Source organism: Salminus brasiliensis, chromosome 18 (assembly GCF_030463535.1).
Source record: "Salminus brasiliensis chromosome 18, fSalBra1.hap2, whole genome shotgun sequence".
Classification (NCBI taxonomy): domain Eukaryota; kingdom Metazoa; phylum Chordata; class Actinopteri; order Characiformes; family Bryconidae; genus Salminus; species Salminus brasiliensis.
Window position 1 is genome coordinate 16066395 of NC_132895.1, and position 20824 is coordinate 16087218.

General features: G+C 40.0%; 1 protein-coding gene across 6 annotated transcripts in view; it reads right to left on the reverse strand.

Annotated features, from left to right (window-relative positions):
* Positions 1–20824, reverse strand: part of igsf9bb (immunoglobulin superfamily, member 9Bb) — a 130853-nt gene that overhangs the window by 94488 nt on the left and 15541 nt on the right. For all 6 annotated transcript variants that reach the window (XM_072661477.1, XM_072661475.1, XM_072661476.1 and 3 more), the window contains exon 2: positions 3710–3901. In XM_072661477.1, coding sequence (XP_072517578.1) covers positions 3710–3901 — 192 coding nt within the window. The remainder of the gene's footprint in view (positions 1–3709; positions 3902–20824) is intronic.

A 20824-nucleotide genomic window follows, 5' to 3' on the forward strand; every position in this document is an offset into this window, starting at 1 on the left:
CTCTTTACCTAGATGGTCCACTGTAGATGCCTCATTGATGACCACCTGACTACAACTGACTCAACGAAATGCCTATTAAATGCAACTGAACTCCAAGTTGAATGTAAATGACTGTCTATTGAATGTAATCCTGCATTTTACCCCGACCCTAAACTTAGCCTTACTCTTTTAAGATTCGGTTTAGGATTAGATTTAAGGTTAGGGTTAGGTGGAGGGTTAGATTTAAGGTTAGGGTTAGGTGTAGGATTGATTTAAAGGTAAAGTTAAGGTTAGGGTCTGGTTTTGGGTTAAATTTAATAGACAACCATTTACATTCAATTTAAAGTTATGCTGCATTTAACAGATGTTCAGAGGACATGCTTGGCAAAGTTTGCATTGTTGGGCACTTGAGCAAGGCCCTGCACCCTCTCTGCTCCCCAGGTGCAGGAGTTGGCTGCCCACTGCTCTGGGTATGTGTGTGCTCACTGCCCCTAGTTCACTAGTGTCTGTGTGCGTGTGTTCACTACCACAGGGTAAAGCGTGGAGGACACATTTCGCTGTACATAATACAGTGACAATATGTGCACCTGTACTGTGCACCATTTCTGACACTTGCGATTACATTGAATGTTTTGGTCTACATAGTATTTTCTGAGTCTATGCATGCTCTTACCAAAAACTACTAAACAACAATTACTAGAAAGGTTATGGTGTCGCAGTGTGCGCTGCAGAGAGTCTGTCTATAGCACATTTAGGCATAGCACATTTGTATGCACTACACTTCATCTGAAGCTAGGTGTGCAGTGCTCGGTGGAGCTGCTGGGGGTCTGAATATCTTAATCCTTTCGCCAATGTTTAAAAATTTCCACTCAGCTTCCACTGAGGAACACGTTAAAGCCCTTTCTGGAAAATGCAGCCGAGATTTCAAGACTGAGAGCGAAAGGCGAAGATTTCCTTTCTGTCTCATTAACATTCAGTGCGAGTGCAAGCCATTAAAATTGCATATCCTGCCCCTAGCGACGTCTGATAAACTATCACAGTTTCTTTGCTTTCATAAATCTGACATGCACTTAAATGATGCCCTTTCTGTCTCTGACTTCATATCAATGGTGTAATTCCTAATCTCAGAGAGTAAAACATTACATTTTATCTGCCCCCTCCTTCTTCCCGAATCCACTCTCCTGAAGCCTTCATTCTGACCTGCAGAACTGCACCTCACACACCTTGCTGCAGGTCTGGGCGGCTACTTACTGTCTTACCAGAATAGGCTGGATAATAAAGAGTTCTGTAAATCAAACCTATGGCGAGATTCATAACCTGTCAAAGTAGATTCAGATAAGCACATATATATACATACAAATTACCTCTCAGTATCCTGTGACATTAATGTTATGAATCTCATGTAAGCCATCCATGGATAAGCAAAGATTACATTTATTCTCCCAATGTGTCACAATGTTTAAGATGAGATAGGGTTGTTTATTATTTAACTTTTTGATTTTATAGCTGACAGATAATGTATTTAACATATATATGTTTATTGAAAAAAAAAGCACTGTGCTAATATTCCACTACACATTTTACAGTCTACGTTATTTAAACATTTTGATAAATCCCAAAGCAGCACATTGCTGCTGGACTATCAATACAGAATAATGCTATATTCATCAATATATTTATTTTGCAATAATCTTAAACTATTTACACAGTCGTTAAAACTTGAATACACAATATTTAGGTATAAAACTGAAAATTACTGCTAATGCAAAGAAATAAATTAGCATTTCAGAGTCAATTTGCAAAAAAAGGGGTGGGGTGAAGTAACTTGATCTTCTTATATCTTTAAAATGACAGCACCCAATAACAGCATTTATGCTCCTGAGTGGTGGAACAGTCACGCCATCCTCAAAAGGTTTAATTATGAATTATGTTGATGCAGTTTCTGGCTAGAAGTCCAATAGAACTTGAGGGTCCTAACTAGAAGGTAAGACAATGACTAAACTAGAATGAAAATGACTAAACTAACATTACATTATGTAAATGGGTTCCTCTAAACAGCTGTCTAGACATTTAAAAAGAAAAGCAATTGATGCCCACAGGGCAGGAGAAGGCTATAAAAAATGGCCAGTTGGTTTCTACAGCGCAAACTGTTATTCAGGGGAATTGTGGAGGTCAAGAGACTGAACATTATCTATTTGGAAGCGTCATACAAATCAAGCTTTTTCTGCAACCTCATCAAAAATGACTTTAATGTCTGAAGTATGCTAGAGAACAGAGCAGAGTTTTTGGATTGTGGATTGAAGACGTCAAATTAGAACTCTTTTGCCACAACTAGCAAAATCTATGTTTAGAAAAAAAGGAACTGAATTTCATCAAAAACACCTTACCAGCTGTGAAACATGGAGGTGGATCTATTGTGTTTTGTGTTACGTTGCATCCAGTGGCACTGGCAGTACTGCATGGGTGGATGGAAGAATGGATTCTACAAAATATCAGCAATATTCAAGGCAATATTCCAAGACTCAAAGCATGCCTCAAAACCACAATGGAGTATCTATAAAGATGCAAATTGAAGCTTTTGGAATGATCCTCGCATTCCCCTTATCTAAACATCATATTAAATTTGTAGAAAGAACTTAAACAAGCTGTGCTTGCAAGGCTCAAACAATCTCAGACTAAGAATATCTCTGAATCGCCCAACAGCCCACCTCTATTGGCTCACAGCATGTGTTAGAGCCCAGCATCTGATATTGCTCCACAAGTTAATGGAACTTGGCACTCTTCTTTTCATGTGCCTCCTCCATGTGTTTTTTCCAGGGCACTGTCAGCTCCTGCATGGTCATCTGCGTGGTATCCGAAAAGACGACCACGACAGAAGAGTTGGAGAGTGGAACCTATATGTTCTGAGGCAAGAAGCTCTCATTTATTCCACGCCTGTCAGAACTTCATATTGGATTAGTTGGTATTTCTTTATACCTAGGGCGTTCTCTACTGGGATCCTGGGAAAGTAGCCTATGCCTGCCCGGCTAGTGGTTTAATTCCCAGCTAGAACTTCTTCTGCCGCAGCAGAGACCCTGCTACTTCCAGTGTCTTGAATAGTGCCTTAATGCCAGATAATGACACTTGGGCTTCCTCAAGCATCTATACTCTGTTTTTTGCTCTCTCTCTCTCTCTCTCTGGAAACGTCTTTCTTTATATTTTAGCAAAAAAAGAAAAATAATGATGAAACAATGCAAATAATTACAAAATGAATTAATGTAATTGTTTGACAGCCCTAGTTACAATAAATAATATGTAAACAAATGGCCAGAATTTGTTGTTTTCAGTGACATTACTGACATGCTGGTTGGAAAAACACAGACTGACATCTTTGTGAACTCCAGCTACTGTCTGAATTTGTTCAGCTCCACCAGCAGCTCACCTGCCCATTTTATTTAATGACGGGCTGATTAGATATATTAGGTATTGTTTAGTAACTGTACATTTTGGGTTTCCTTGAGGAGAGCTTTGTATATGGTTAAGATAACACACACACATTCACACACATACAAGCTTTACATATCATTTGTCCACAGTGTTGTATATTATATATTATCCATATTTAGAAATTTTGGGATAAATCAGATATACACACATACACATACATACTCCAACATCTCCAACCAAAGACTAATTAAACCAATGATGCATTAAACCAATGCGTGTATGTATGTATGCAAATGATGCTTACCGGCGTACTCCGGGTCCACATGGGGAGGGTAGAAGCGGAAGTTGATGAAGAAGGGGATGGGAACTCCGAACTTGAACCACTCCACCACGTAGGGCTGGCCGTTTAGCGGGTGGGCCACATCACATCCCAGAACCACGGTCTCCCCAGCACGGGCCGTCACAAACTGAGGCTCCTCTCTGACTCCGTGGGCACCTGCAGCAACACAGACACACACACACACACACTTAATGAGCAATATCGACAAAAACATACTAGCACAAATAGGGTTTATACACTCATTGTCTGTTATTTCTCAAAAAAACAAACTTCTACTACAATCACAGGCTTATACTTTCTGACGTCCATCTATCTTATAGGTCCACTAAATAAGTCAAAGATCAAGTAACAAGAAGAGCAGATTCTATAAAGATTCAATAAAGCTGAAAAATTAACAGTAGAGTTGAACTAGGCGTGTCTGAGCAGGAAAATCACTGGACTCCACGTCTCCAGGGCCACAGCTTGACATTTCTGGACAATAATCTTTTTTCATAACAGCAAAGTGGATCTACAAATGATCACTAAGTATATATGTGAAGGACTCAAGTCCTACTTTTTAACTTATGACATTTACATTTAAGGCCTTTAGCAGGTGCTCTTATCCAGAGCGACTTACTAAAGTGCTTCACTGGTCCAAAAAAATATATCTAAGCTTAGATAAAACTAAATACAAAAGCCAGTATGGAGACCACAATACTCAATACACTACACCTTTACTAAGTACAACTGGAGGAGATGGGTCTTAAGTCTGCAGGTTCAGAAACTCTAGGGAAGTTTGATCCGCCACTTCAGTGCCAGTGCAGAAAAAAGTCTGGATGCTTGTCTTCCGTGGATCTTAAAGGATGGTGGGTCAGGTAAAGCCATACTTGAAGCATGTGGTTTTAATTACCAATTATATACTAATAGAACTTAACAGGCTATTTGTGTTACAGTGTCTTTAGCATTGATATGTAAATAAGGTATGTTCTGATTGGCTGCTTAGTGCTCTGCCCTGTAGCACTTAGACTAATATCGTAATAATTTCCCAATAATGTAATAACACCCAGAAATGTAATAAAACCTAATAATGTAGCTAATAACTTGCCTAATAATGTAATACAGGTCCTTGGTCTTTGTAATATAACACAATTTGTTTCAATAATGTAATGCCTAATTAGTTTTTTGGGAATGTATGACATTTTCAGGTTGATTATTTGTAATATCTTATTACCTTTTCATCTTATTATCTTTTATTACATATTTGACATGCAAAATTGTTCTACAGGTCTGGAAATTGCTTTTTTTTACTACTGGGAAATTATTAAGTGCTACATGCCACACTGAAAAAAGTAGTGCTTAATAGATAACTTTAATGTGAATAGGCAGAGCTGTGAATAGGTAGGACTAAGCTAAGCTACTGTACAAAACCTTTAGTGTTTCTATACATGTACTGTATGGACTGGGTTTTACCACTTTAATAATGTTGGCATACTACACTAAACTCTTTAAAATCACTGATGCACTGAATAAGCAAGACCTTTCGTGACCATAAAAGCGGCTGGCTTGTTAGTAAATCTATGTCACTAATACGACTCCAGGCTATGTGGTCCACCAGAGCACTGATTTTCAGTTCATTCCTGCTTGAGTAAACTCTAGAACCGGATATAGTGTAGCTATTTTGTAAATCAATAGACACACTCATTCATGCCTGTTTATTCAACCCTGGTTTACATGAGCTGCTGTAGAGGCTCTTGCAACACTCAGACATATGCTATACTGCTTTATGTGCCTCATTACATCACTGACTAACACACAGACCTACACAATATATAATTTAATAATCATCTTCACCGCATTAGCCTTCACAATACTTGTGCTGGAAAAATCTCCCGATGTCTCCAAATTTATACTGACAACATATCTCAAAAGTAACTTTTCTCAGTGTAAGTGTTTTTGATTACAGACTTTGATATTAAGACCTATTAATGGCCTATTAAGATATCAAGTCAATCTGTTATTTACTAATAAGAACTGGTTCAGACAACTAGCAACTTCAGCTTCAATAAAGCTAGAAAGGCAAGAATACCTCTAAGAAAGGAAAGATACCTTTAAGACCTCTAGATAAGCTCTAGATACTACTAAATACAATACTTTATTGATCCTGAAGGAATTTTAGGGGACTGGTGAGTTTGTTGATCAGTCAAAGTGTTCCAGTATTTCATCATGTCTGCTTGTTTTGTCCTGCTTGGATATGAAATTCAGAGTTAGTGGAACAGAGGGCTAAAATGGACTTAACACCCAGGATTGATTCTGTTTTTTGGACAAGGAAATGCCTAAACCAGTGTTTGAGAAAAAATGATCTATGTTTTTGTCCAGGCAAATTCCAAATAAAATTGCAATCATATATGTAGCATTACAATCACAATGTAGTATTTTATCCATAATGGTGCAGCCCAATTAACACCTTGCACAAGCTGCATTAAAATCAAAATTATGATGAGTGTTTTGTGTTTCGCACTTTTATGCTTAACATTAAGAGGAACATTAAGCTGAATTAACAGCAGGGACCCTGCAAAATCTCCATTGACAAAGAGACCAAAATGAACAGAAATAAAATAAATGGCTTCAAATGAGCCACCGGCACTCGACTTTTCTGCAGTTTCATTAGTGTGTTCTGCAAATACAACACAGAATTACTTTCTTACTTAGATTAACAGAAACGCATAAACACTGTCCTTCCCAGCAGACGCTCAGGATGCTAAAAGCACACACTTCTATCCTCAGTCCTTTTAATAGCAGGAGTCACCTTGGATAGAGGTCACAGCCAAATAAAAGTCTGACTGACATAATCACTAAAGCAGATAGTGCTGTCATTCACCAATACTCATTTTTAGTTTGTGCTGTATTGGTAGACAACAGGCATTGCATCCATGATTGCCATTGGTGTAAAGGAAGATAGAGGCAAATATATATAGCGGACGTGTAGAGGTGTAGAGGAAGATCACACAAAACCCTTGTATTGCCAAACTGGAAACTTCACAGGAGAAGCAAAAAACCCTTACGTTTGAATGGAAGACAATGTAAGATTGACTGGGATACTGAAATACTGACAAAAATTTAATTCCAAGTTTGGAGCATTTCTATTGGTCTATTCATCACAAAATATTGACAGAAACTAAAGGACAGCTGCCAGATTCCAATTATGTCAAAAATGGAGAAGCAAGGTATTTGCCTGACAGCAACCAGATATAGTGGTTATAATGGGTCAAACAAATAGACTGTGGACTAATGCCGCCTTATTCAGCTGCCTCATTTCCATATCAAGACATGTCACAAAACGCTATGCAGTCAAATGGTGAGGCTTGCAGTTGTGAAAAATATTCTCAGTTGCTGCTGCTGCCGCTGTCTTTCTCTCTCTCTCTCTCTCTCTCTCTCTCTCTCTCTCTCTCTCTCTCTCTCTCTCTTTCTCTCTCTATGTGTGTGTGCTCCATCCATCGCCCATAATGATGTGCTGATGAGTGGCGCTGTGCAGCCTGCGCGTCCCCATGCATATACCCCAGACTCCCTACTGCATCCTCTACCTACTGCAGCACCGCCTGCTGATTGGCTGCCGATGACATCACTGGTGAGCAAAACAAGCCATGGAAGGTATGACTTCACTGTGTATGCACAGACGAGAGCAACAAGCGGTTAACAAGCTCCTCTCCCTCCGCTCTCCTCCAGGACTGCTGCCGCTTACAATGAAAGACACAGGGGAGAGAACCAGTCAAACCATTTGATCTCTGGGAGTGAGAGGAGGAGCGGAGGGTGGTTGAGAGAGAGCAAGACTCTTAAATGCACATTCACATCCTATAGAGGGGGCTCGAACACCCAGTCTGCTTGAACATTACAGATGTTAAAGGGACCATATCCTACAATGTCCTGATTAAACAGGCTGTTTAATATGAATCTGTTGATCTTTACATTGTGTACATTTTTTTTTTTTTACATTGATTACCACAGAAGGCACCAGGTATTTATGCGGGAGCGATGGCATGTACATTTTCTGTGTTTTCATTGGCTGTCCTGTATTGTGCCTCATTCAAAAGTAGCCCAGGCAGACAACAGGAGCTAAACAGCTGTGGGGTGTTTTAACAGTGTTCAACATGTGGATTGTGTCAACTTCCGAGTTAATAGTATAATGTGAAACACTGTTTGATAAGGACTTGTAACCTTGCCAAACCAAAGGTCGCGTTAGCAATGGTTCCTCTAAATCCATTCAGGATTTTTCAGGATTCCATTCAGTGCTGGATTTTCCATGGCTCTATAACAGATAGAGCAGGAGGACTCACATGTTGGCTTCTGAGAAAGTGTGTGATCGTATTAATAGCATAATTCGGGTTGGCAAGCAATTTTCTTTTTTTTTCACCTTTGATAGATCATGTTAATTAGCAAAAGAATTAAAACAAAGGCAGTGCAACACACTACCACTATGGCCTGGGGGTCACAAGCTGGAATCCAGAGCCATGCTGCTTTGCCATCAGCAGCTGGAGACCGGCACAATTGGCCGTGCTCTATCTGGGTAGGAAGATGGTGCTTTCTCCCCTTATTACTCTCAAAGCGATGGTCGCTGGCACTGGCATCCATTATCTGATGCCCAGCAATGCTGCTTTGGCAACAGTTTGAAAAGAGGTGGCGGCTGGGCTTTACATGTTTTGGAGGAGGTATGTTAAAGTCCTTAGCCTCCTAGTGTCTGAAGCATTGCTAGTGCTAGGGGGAGCTCTGAAAGGGTGGGTTAATTGGCAGTACCAAAGTGGGGAGAAAAAAACAGAAAAATTCAGAAAAAAGTATATAGTCCTAATGGAGACAAAAAATATAGCAACAGAAATAGCTGCATTTTTGTGCAGGGCCCAAGTGGCTATGGAAGAACAATGCGTCCTGAATTCAGATTCACATTGCCTTTTAACCAGCTCCCAGAGTTACAGCACTTTCATGTTTACACTAAATATAAGAAATATAAGTGTGGGTGGGCATCTCTAGGCACCTCACAATTGGAGGATTTGTTATGATTCATATTGAATGTACTATCAATGTCTTATTATTAATAAAACTAATGGAAGTGATGAGGCACAGGAAAGAATCAGGTTAATACATCCAGATACTCTCCAGACACAAAGTGCATGTTAATGCCAGGTCTAAACTGTCCCTAAGAGGCTTTGTTTGTAGCTGGATGCACAGTGAATTTTACAAACTTAGTATATGAGCTCATTCAGACTGCAATTCAGACACACTTGCTATGAACTAATTCTTATTATATTACCTCATTACTACTTAGGAACTGTAACACATGACTTAATATTTCGATTCATGGGTTTCCTTGTACAAAAATGTAGCCTGACACACTCACCAAATCAAAATCTGTCAAGGCCTTAAAGAGTTTATATATCATCATGTTGTAAATTAACATTTTGAGTCAACTAGCAGAAACATGATGTGATATTTGTGTATATTTGGTAGAGGGTTGTCTTACTGTATTATCAACCTGAATGTAACACGGCAACTCTATCTTGACTTTCCAGACATTGAATGACAGTCTATACCTGCATTTTGGTTTGACGGATTTCCCATAAAACATTAACGAAGCAGTGCAGGAAATGTTCTCTGGCATGCTAAAAGATAAAAACGACCCAAGCTAACATATTGCTGCTTGGAGTACATGCAGAACAGCACTGAATATATCAAGTGAATCGGGGTGAAACGCGATCGTATTAAGACTTACTCACGCATTTGAGACACATTTAGCAATTCACCAAAATTCCAAAAGACTTTCTATAACCATCATTAGAACCGTTTAAAAAGTCTTCAACAGTATCTTGAAAAAGATTCCATAAATGAATAATTTGGGTCTTTCAACAGTAATATTCGTGTAGTGCTATGGAAACCAGCCACTTCATCTTAAATACACATCTGTCTTCATTGGCAAATCCAGACACTCAGCAGCAGAGATCAAGAGTAGAAGAATTTAACAGAACTTCAAAAACTATCATTCTAAAAGCTCAAGCACTGACATTATGTCTTTATTTGATGGTTATGTAACCCAGAAAAGCTTGAAGATCAGTCATCTACGAAGAGACTTTTTCAAGACTGAGCCCATGAGATTAAAAAGCTCTGCAACGAAGCTTTCAGATCGATAGAGAGAAAAGGCATGCACCACATAAACAAGATTGCTCCTGACTGTGCAATTACTGCTGGCCTGTCCACAGTGCAATAGGATACAATGAAAGAGAGGTGTAAATGTAATGCTTGGTGTCTCTGTACACAGTTATAACTGTCTGTATTAGTGTGAGTACGGGGAAAATAGAAGATTCATAGAGTGAAAAAAGGCCAAAAAGGCGGGGGCAAATTGCTATGTTTGACAGAGCAAATCAAATAGCATTAATTCCCTTCCAGGACCACCATAATTGCACCACTCATCTGCATTTAACGGCACAGAAATGACTGATAATGACTAAAATATCCTTGAGTAACTAATGAAGCTCTAGTTAAAGGCAGACCTCAACCTAGTTCAGCTGCCTCAGCCTCCCCTGCAATGGATATATCACTCATGGCGTTCACACTGAATCCTTAGAGAGGGGTGGCCTCTATGAAATGCACCCCCGTGTTTTCAAGCAGCCACAGCTGAGCTCTGCTCAGCCCTCTGCTTCCCCATTCACACATGAAGCACTGTCAGACTTGCTACTGATGGCAATGGATTATTGACTGGAACCAAGTGATTACACCCTTGAACCCTTCCCAAAACAGTCCTAATAGAAGGCAATATGGCAGATGCAGGAGCAAGTGCACACTGGCTTCTATTTTAAGTGTGTTTTGAGTAAACAGGGTTTTTGCTATTTTCTAAGAAGACGTAATTGCAGCAAAACTGTCTATAATACCTCTGCACTACACTGTAGGTAACAGATAAGCTCATTTCTGCTTGCTGATCAGATAAAGGTGGCTCTTTGAAGCTCAAAGTCTGCACTTTTAAAATGATCTGTTCTGACACACAACACAACCTGTCAATTACCGTCCAGACAGGGGACATGCCGTCTGACACTGAGGGGAAAAAAACAGGTGGTCTGAATTAAACACAGCCAGTGGCGGAGAAGGTGGTGGCGACAGAGGGAAGCTTCAAACGCTGAGCACTCCCTGTGAAAATGACTCCACCTCCACCTCCTCCTATGCAGGCCTGCAGAATCATTGTATTGATGTTATTGATGAACATCATCTCTGCTTTAATGACCATGCCCATAAAACCCGCACATCCAAACAGTTTGCTTGGAAGATGGAAATGCTAGCTCCCTTTGCTTCTATAAAAATAAACATAAATTATTCTTCAGTAATAACCACAGCGTAAGACGTTAAGGAGTTGTTGGACCTCTAATTGCAAAGGAGGAGCAGGGACAGTGTATCTAACTCATCTACACAGCGACCACTGACCATCAACAGTTAGCAGCCTCTCTATAACCTTCAATGCAGATTACCTGAGGAGATATTGGCTCTGACAGTTTCTTGGGTTATGAAAGTCTTTTCATACAGTTCCAGAAGCTACTAGCAGCATTAGCACCTTTTGGTTTCTGGTAAATAATTTCAATGTTATGTCTGACGTCAAGTTTGACGCCAAGACGGCATAACACTTATGACGAGTAACAGATTTTGCCTGACATTAGGTCGTGTCGTAAAAATGTAATGGGGTGAAATGACACAGTGTGCAGTGTGACAACTAAATTTTTTGTTTAGTTTATTCCTGCTATGTGAGGGATTTAATGGTAATTTGAAAAGTGAGACAAATTGACAAAGTAATTGAGCACTGCTAAAAAGATGATTTGACATAATTGTTGTATAATTAATTTCCAAAAATATATATTAAAAAGTTAAGTGAAGCTTTATGAGATACAAGTTTTATTTATGACAGTGACGTTGGTCGGCACAGGTTTTCTTTAGTTGGTGTGGTGGAGCTGGGGAGCCGACACTTTCCTTCGAACGCATTGGCTGGCCAGCGCTGCCACATCGACGGCAGTTTGAAAGGATATGGTGGCTGGCTCTGCATGTACTGGAGGAGTGCTTCCGACACTACCCTCCTAGTGTCGGAAGCACTGCTATGTTTTTTTTTTACTTTTATAAGATCCTTATAACATATTATGAAAATTACACAACACTGTAATCACTGTAATACTTATTTCATGTTTTTCTGCCACTGGAAAGATCTTCTTCACAGAGATGTTGAGGGATGAAGTGTTGTAAAGTTCTTAACACTTATGTTATCTTGTAGAGATATGTGGGGCTCTAGAACAGCACTGTTATACCAATATATTCCATAGATATGACTAAAATATGCAGTTCAATTTTAAAACGACAGTAAAGTCACTTGCTTAGAATGACTAACTAGCCAGCTTGTTGAAGTCTGATAAAGCTAGCTGGCGATTTCGATGTTGCACCAGGTTACGGTGAAGAGCATTCAGTTTTACAGGCATTGCACTTTATCACCCCCTAATCGTCCCTATGTGAACTTCATCCAAATAAAAAGCTGTTCACAGAAAAGTCAGTTGGCGTAGCATCATAATTTTCTTAGAATTAAAGTGGTTGTTTTACAACAAAAAACAACAAGTTTCATTCTTTCAGTTTGATCACAGCGAGGCTAATGTTGCTAACAAGTAATGGAAGGAATGGCCACTCACTAGCCTAGCACTGTGCATGCTGCATGCCATGGCTTCATGTAGTCTTAACACTCACAGCAGGTGTTGCTTCTCCTTCTGTGCTATTGAAAGCATGCAGCACCTCCACCAGTTACAATGAAGCGTATCTGCAGTTGTTTTCTTTTCTACCCAGCCATGGCACACCTTTTACATGCCTGTTTCTAGAGGAAAGCTGACTGGCTTACACACCTGTTCCGGCCTGCAGACATTTTAACCGCTTTGTTCTGAGAAAGTGCCTCAGGCTGTGGATCAGGCTGTGATCTCTGTTCATGGTACCTCTATACCAGCAGCGCAAAAAAACACAAACGTTATAAGTTATGTATAATTTATGTTATAAACACAAATTAGGAAGAAATAGAAAGAACTATTGAATTTAACAAGTGAATAAGTCAGCAAAGTGCAGCAAACGTTGACAGCAACACAATGTGTGTTAAAAATGATTTCATTTTAATATGTTTGAGTAACACTACCAGGAAGAAATATGCTCTTATGAGGTACCTGAACGGCAGACCTTTTCTCCAGATATGGACGCTTTGTAGTCTACAATAATCACAAATTGTTGACACAAATAATACCAAGCAAGGTTAGCCTTTAGGCTACTGCTCTGAGAAAGCCTCTTGTTTGCCTAAGCTAGGCATGCAGCCGCCTGCTTCAGTTTGCAATGTCAAAGACAAATCATCGCAATGAGATTTCATATAAAAGCCATACTACAACCCCTCACATTTATCTCATCTAATGTGAGGGTTAGGACATGTCCAAGTGAATATGTCTCCGAAACCACCAATGATTTTTGAATCCTGAATCTTTTAGTAAATAAAATTGTTGATGAATCCTCAGACCATTCACTATATTCACTATATGCTACAACAATCATTTAAAATTAGTCAGAAAGTACATCTTGTTGGCAAATTTAAAAAGGGACATCTTAGACATGCAGTACGATAAATCCCCCCTTCTTCAGTCTTATATAGGAAGAAAGTGGGTCTTATGCAGAGCCTCTTACCCCCTGGTGCATGCTGGTATTAGGGGCAAATGGCTAAGGATGGATCAGCGCTCTCTTGGTCGAGGGCAGTGATGGTATGCAAAGCGCTTCATACAGCACTGCTCGCTTGGCTTAGAGCTCTGTTTATAGGGTAATGGGCACTATCATAAAAAAATGTTTAAAGGAAAGGAGCACCATGCAAACATTTAAAAACCACAAGAGAAATGAGCTCTCGTATAACTTTTATCAGTGTCTCAGACATAATTAGCTTGTAAGATTCATGACTTCACAATCACTATTAGGAAAGGCCAGGAAACCATTCAAATTTAAATACTCTGACTCTTCAAAGCTTGTCCCACCAATCAGCAGCCATGGGCTCTTCTAAGTTAACAGGAACTTTAGAGGCTGTGTTGAGGTCTGAAAGACCAAGAATACAGTCAGAGAGAACTGCTTAAAAAGGTACATCAAAACCCAGAAATCACAATACTGACTGCAAAAGACTCTCAGGAAGATTAAGTAAAATCTGTAGTAGTGGCGCTCTATCCTACTGTGAAATATGACCATGGAATATGACCTTCCTTAACCCATTTCCTGGATTCACACTAGAAAATGTAACATTTCAACAACCCTGATGCATTTTCGAAACAAGTGCTGTGAAAAAAGAAAGTTAAAACAGAACTTTCTGAACGCAATGAACAAAGATTTACTTGGAGAATAAAAAGAACTCCTGTCTCCAACAGATAAGCACAGGGCAAATGTGCTTTGGTTTTGGTCTGCAGCCACTATCATGGGAAACATTTTACTGGTGGAGGGAAGAATGGATGCTACTTTGCCATCAGCAGGCAGAGTCTGAAAGAGCACAATTGTCCGTTCACATTGTTAAAAAGAATGTTTCATCTTTAATTTTTGGCCTTTTGGAGATCAGTTCATCAGTGTGCCCAACATGTATGCCACTGTATTATGGTCAAATTACAGCATTTAATAGCTTAGCACTTACATTTCCAATGGTTAATGATGGCTATTAAAGCCTTTAGAATCTACAGAAACACTTGTGAAGACATGCATGCTTTTCAAAAAAGGCTTTAAAAATAAAACTATGATTTCAGTGTCATTTATTCTGACTCTGACATTTTTTTTTATTTTCATTTTGGTTCACACAATGTTGCATTTAATTTTTCACTTCCCTTTGACATTTCCTTCCAAAGGGCCTGAATGTATCAGATAGCAACTGGGCCTCCCCCTTTAATCCTCTCTATTCAAAAGAGGACCTAATCCACTTTATATGATTAAGCTTGTGCAGTGTTTGGACTGAAAGGGAACAGATTCAATCAAGCGGCTGTTCTAAAAATGGTATAGTTTGTCAGTAAATAGTAGAGCTTTTACCACTGACAACCACAGAATACAAAAAAAATTGCCATAAAAGGCTTTCCTTAAACTATAGAATGTGAATGTCATCAGTATTCAAAAGGCACGGACAGAATTTAGTGTGGCTGCCTTTGCTCTGAGAAGCTGAAGAGCATAACTGTAAAATGATCTCCTTGTCATGGTGATTAACAGTCAGGGCGAATTTTCATTTGCGTACGCGACCTGCAGTGACAACCCCAGTTTCGTTTGCTTCACTCTGAGAATGAGAAAATACTAGCTTTCACTTTAACATGCTAACAACAAATGCTAAAGACCCAGCAGTTAGAGAATAATGAGAGGAAATCACTTAATTGTGTGCTTCCTTCAGGCCCTTAGGACAGTGCAGTGGCGGAGATGGTGGTGTGTTTAATTAATACAGTGTGTTTACAGTGTGTCCTGCAAGGCAGAAGAGCCGGCCCTCTCAGCGGGACTCAGGGCGTGTTGTGTGTGACCCGCTGTAAAGAGAACACCCAGAGGAGACAAACAGTGCACAATGCACTGGCTTTAGTAGCATTACACAATACAGAAAATTTCTGTCACATGCATCTACATACACACACACACACACACACAATGTCAGGATATACCGCCAGGATATACTGTATACATGTCTCATATGAGGTATATACACCGATCAGCCATAACATTAGCACAGGTGAAGTGAAAAACCTGTTAATCTACAGTGGCTTCTTTCAAGGGGTGGATATATTAGGCCACAAGTGAACAGTCAGTTGTTGATGGTAAATAAAAGCAGGAACAATGGACCAAATTATGTTGGTTAGATGACTGGGTCAACATCTCTAAAACATCAGGGAGGTATTATGGGATTATTTGGTACACAGTGGTCAGTACCTACCAAGAGTGGTAAAAGAAAGGACAACCAATGAACCAGCAAGAAGGTTATGGGCAACTAAAGGCATTTTTACAGGAAAGCTTTTTTCCAGACCCAGACCACTTGCTCTGAGAGTTTCCTCGAGTGTGAAAGCTTTGAAATCAGTGGACTCTGCACACTCCTGCATGTCCTCGCCTGCATGTCTGAAAACCTTCTCCTACGTGAATTGTTTGCAGGTGTTTCTGCAAAGCTCAGTTTTTCGGTGCTTGAGTGTGTCCATCTATGGTTACTGTGGAATTCTTGTGTATGAAAGCAAATCAGTGATAAAAAGTCACTCTCCCAAATGAGCACAGGACCAGTCCTGGGTGCGAACTTATGAAATTCGGGATCAAATGAGTGTGAAGTCTGAAAATGCCCTAAGGCTCACTGATGCGATTCATGGAGGCCCCACATCACAACTTTTTGGTGCCAGATACCACAGGATGCCTTCAGAGGTCTCTGGAGTCCATGCCTCAAATGCTTAGATCTGTTGTGCCAGCACAAGGGGGACCTACTCAATAAAAGGCAGGTGATGCTAACGCTATGGCTGGTCAGTGAAAATGTTAGCACCTATATATAATAATAATAATGCTACATGCTGTGTGTGTTGTATGTGTATGTAAATGACCGCTGTCACACAAACAACACATGTCCCCAAAACGGCAACTTTAAAACAGAATTAACCACATCTTCTTTCAATGGAAGTCAATATGAACAGATTTTTATTTTGGAGCATGTCAGGCTACTGGTAACCCAGGATCGTAGCATCAGAACTGAGACAGGTAAAAAACAGTACTAATTCAAAGCAACTACCCATCCCTGGCTACCTGGCTCATTGATGTTGATCAATTGTATTTTTTACCTTTCATTTTGTCAATGGCACTGCAAACATTACTTACTCATATGACTCATCTCTACACCTTTAACTTTAGACAAGCTCATCCACTGAAGGCCTCTGTAGGCATCTGTAGTGGAAGACACAGCGGTGATGGAACCCATGTCTGAGTCTCTTTGATTGATCAGTTCTTTGATTACTTGCCAGCAATTAAAAAAGCAATTGTCACAGAGGCTTTAAAACCTCATTAGTGAAATCCAATATTTTGTTTCTTTCTCTGCCTGACTGGGTATTGAGTCAGCCCCTAACATCATTACTGTGAAAGAATCCCAACAGTAGCTAGCTGTGAAAAGTTGGGGAGGAAATCAGACAATGCCCCCCGAGGAGTTTGGGAAGCTGAATCTTAATCATACGTCTCCCATCTGGAGGATAGATTAACCTCAGCAGCCCCGACAACACAGGCGCACAACAGCTGCCGGATATTGGAAAGAAAATTGCTACTGTTCCGATATGAATATGTGTCTAACAGATTACACACCAAGAATTCAGGAGCCTTTTTCTCTTCCAGATCTCAATTTACTTTGTAGTAATTTATATGCTTGCCTTAGTCTGACAAAGAACTTATTTGTCTGTTAGCCTTAATCCAAGAAGACAGCGTTCAAGCCTTTCTATGGTCTATTTCTATGGCTTCAGTGGAGAATGTAAATGTGCATTACTGCTGGTTTAATGAAACACATTAAACTTTAAAGCGCCTGAATGAGGGCCTACCCTTTGATTCCTCATGTTAATGTCAACATAACTTAAAAGTTACATACGTTCAATAGTAGCTACTATAGTAATGATAGAACATGAAAGCTAGTTACTAAGGTCAAACATGAGACCTGGTGTTTATAAGGTTGAAGTAGTGCTGGGTGGTATGCCAGTTAATTTGGTATTCTTTTTTAAAATTCATCCTGTGGTCTGCGTTTGTAACGTAGTGCTAATACTGTTATGCAACAACAAAGCACAGAACCAAACGTAGCACCATGTAATTTAGACTCATCACAAACAGCACAAATGCTTAGCACTAATGTGTTGCTAGTGACACAGTAGTCTAGCACCCATGCACTCACACAAGTTTTCACATCCACTTGATTTACAAAATAAACCCCCACACTACTCAAGTAGTAAATAAATGAATAAAAACAGTTTTAGCAGAGTTTTTTGAGCAAACTCAAAATATGGTCACTAGAGGCGTGTTCTGTTCTCTTGTACGGTCAGTAGAGGCAAGTCTCTTATCCGCTCTCTGTCCGAGGCCAGGGCGAGACTTTGAGAAGGCCGCGATGGTGTAAGAAAAAAATGCAGTGTGCACAGTCATCAATAATGGTGTTCAGATCTGCACACACGTGAACCGCAGATTAACTGGAATACAGCCCAAATGCGACCAGTAATCAGTATCTCTGCTTTGTGACCCATTTTCTACACATCGAATCACATCACACACTCTGCAGTTATTTTTAGACCGGTCATCTTTGTGCAACGTCATTTGCAGGAGTCTGAAGTTACTACCACCTTACTGAAGTTACTACCACCTTAAACATGCAAGACGACAAATGTTTGGTCCAGGGAGCTTTAAGATCATTATATCAGATATAATATAAAATAAAATGGTCTTTAAATGACAATAATGTAATTTAGCGCAATTAATTCTGGCCCAATATAGCATTCAAATATGTATTTATTTTTATTGTAACAGGCCTAGTCCCAGTCCTGCTGTCCTGAGATCTCAACATCTTGTATATAAACTGTGTTAAAAACATTTGAGAGGGCTCCTGACACTCACCTTGTAGAGTGAGTGTATTCTAAAAGGATGTAAATGATTGAATATCGTTGGAACTGATTTTATTTATCAGGCCGGAAATACCACACTGGTGTTTTCCTACTCCATCTCAGACTCAAAATGTGCTGCAGCATAGGCTAGATATTCAGCCACACTATCAGTGGGCCCATCTATGTCTGCTAAAGAGTGCTTCATCAGCAATGCTCCTGTTCCAACACCGCTGTACAGGCTGCAAATCTGACAATGGTGAGCGCACTCTAATAAATGAGATTGTGAACATGGTGGGGATCTATGGCAGACGGCAGCCACAAATCCTATATTGTTGGTGAAATGTTGACCGTATCCAATCCTCTTAGTCTGCAACTTTTCCTGAGTGGAGGATCTCTTTCTCTCCCTCTCTCTCTATCTCATTCTCTCTCTCTCTCTCTCTCTCTCTCCTTCTCTCTCTTAATCCCAGACTCTCCTGCAGCAATAACTTCCTCAACTTTAAACAACACAGGAGGCAGAGAGAGGATCTAAATAGAGGACAGCACACACACTCTCACAAACACATGTACACACACACATACACAAACATATGCACACTGACTCTCAGCTGAGAGAGGAGGTCACACAGCTAACCTGAAAACAGGCTGTTCACCCTCCAGGGAATGAACACCCCAGTCATTACGCAATACACATCCTCCCTACTGCAGTCTTGTGTGCTGGTGATGCTCTAGTGACAATATTAGTGGCTGTGCATATCCAGTCATAACCGAAAGTTAAATATGTGACATTCTGGCATTCACACTGATCCCACATTTTCCTCTGATACCAATTCAGAGCTCTTTTGAGAAGTTTAGATAAAACAAGTGCCACACTGTGAGTGTGTTGCCAGGATGGAGGCGTTGTTAAGGATGTAATTAGGAAGGTAGAAGAAGGCTCAAACTCAAATTCTTTGCTAATAGGGATGCATCAATGACTGCAGAGTAGTCTCCCTTCCATTCTACTCATTTGGTTGACCCTTCCACTTCTCTCAGACCAAGTGTGTCTCATGACTACCTTCATTGAGCTTACAGCACTGAAGCAGAGAGGTTTTTGTTTTCCCCCTGGATTCTCAATTTGTCAAGTAAGTTGAATGTTTCAGTACAAGTATAGTTCCTGTAGGTTCCACTGCAACACAGCTACTGTAATGGACAGAAAGGGTGCAGAGCAGGTCATGCAGACAACTGGTCTCTCTCAGCTGTCAATCACCTCCCTTGTTATAATAAAGCAGATTAACGCTTAGCTGTTGAAATTAGACACTGGGAATGGAAAAACAGTTTAGAGGAGAAAAATCTGATGAAAAATCAAGCAGCCAGCAGAGGCTCTAGACTTGTTTGCTTCACTTTTTGAGATGTTGCGCTGTCCATGTTTTCTACAGTCATTAAGAAGCACCAATCCAAATACTAAAATCCAATAGCTGAACTCAGGAGGAGGGAATCCGCGAATACTGAGTCCTGATCTGATACCAGTGCTTGTTTAAGATGACCCTGACTCCTAAATTCTCTCACTCATCTTTAGCAGGCTAAAGATTCTCTAAGGTTATGCTGTTAGTTCTCAAATAACTTAAGGTGCTCCATTTCAATGACAGTGTGCTTGCTGGACCTGGCTTATTATACACTAACTCATGCTTAGCTGGCTGAAGATTCTCCAAAAGGTGGTGCTATTAGTGCTCAAATAGCTTTTGGTGCTTCACATGAATAACACTGTGCCTACTTGTTTCTTCTTCATTTTGAAATCTGTATGCTCACTGTATGCTCACCCAATAGGCTTATTGTTTTAGGTAATACGAGGATATAACTGCACACCACACAGAAAACATCATTTTAACTTACAAAACTAAGCAACATTGCTGCAGTTTTTAGTTCACTGAACTTAAGTTAACATAACAATAATCAGTTTTCTTATTTAAATATCACACATATGCAATTACATAAAACATTATTATACTTTTTATATAATTTTTCAGGTGAACAACTGTAAGCTTGTACAATTATCCATTTATATCACTACCATGGCTACAATTGGTCTCAGGAAACCTCTGAATGAATTTCTGCCCTTACTGAATGCCATGACCTAATTCAGACGTATGGCCAACATTACGCCACATTTAATTACTCAAACAATGCATTTTAGTCTCTTGCGGCCTATGCACATATGGGTAACGATGCAGCCCAGCACATGACACTAGCACAAGCTCAGCATCGGCCACCCTTACATAAGCTGTATTTTGATTTGCTGGTAATATATCTCTCTATTTATATCTGACAGTTATTCCCTGCCCACCTCCCCTCCACCTTTTCAAGCCTGTGTGCAAGCCTTGTTCATGTTCTTCATCTCTGCATGCACTCTGTAAGTAGGAAGAGAGTTTGTGCTAGTGGCCTAATCACACTCTCATTTGGTCCTCTCAGTGGCAAAACGTCACATTAAGGTTAAGGTTTTTCCAGTTATAAAGAA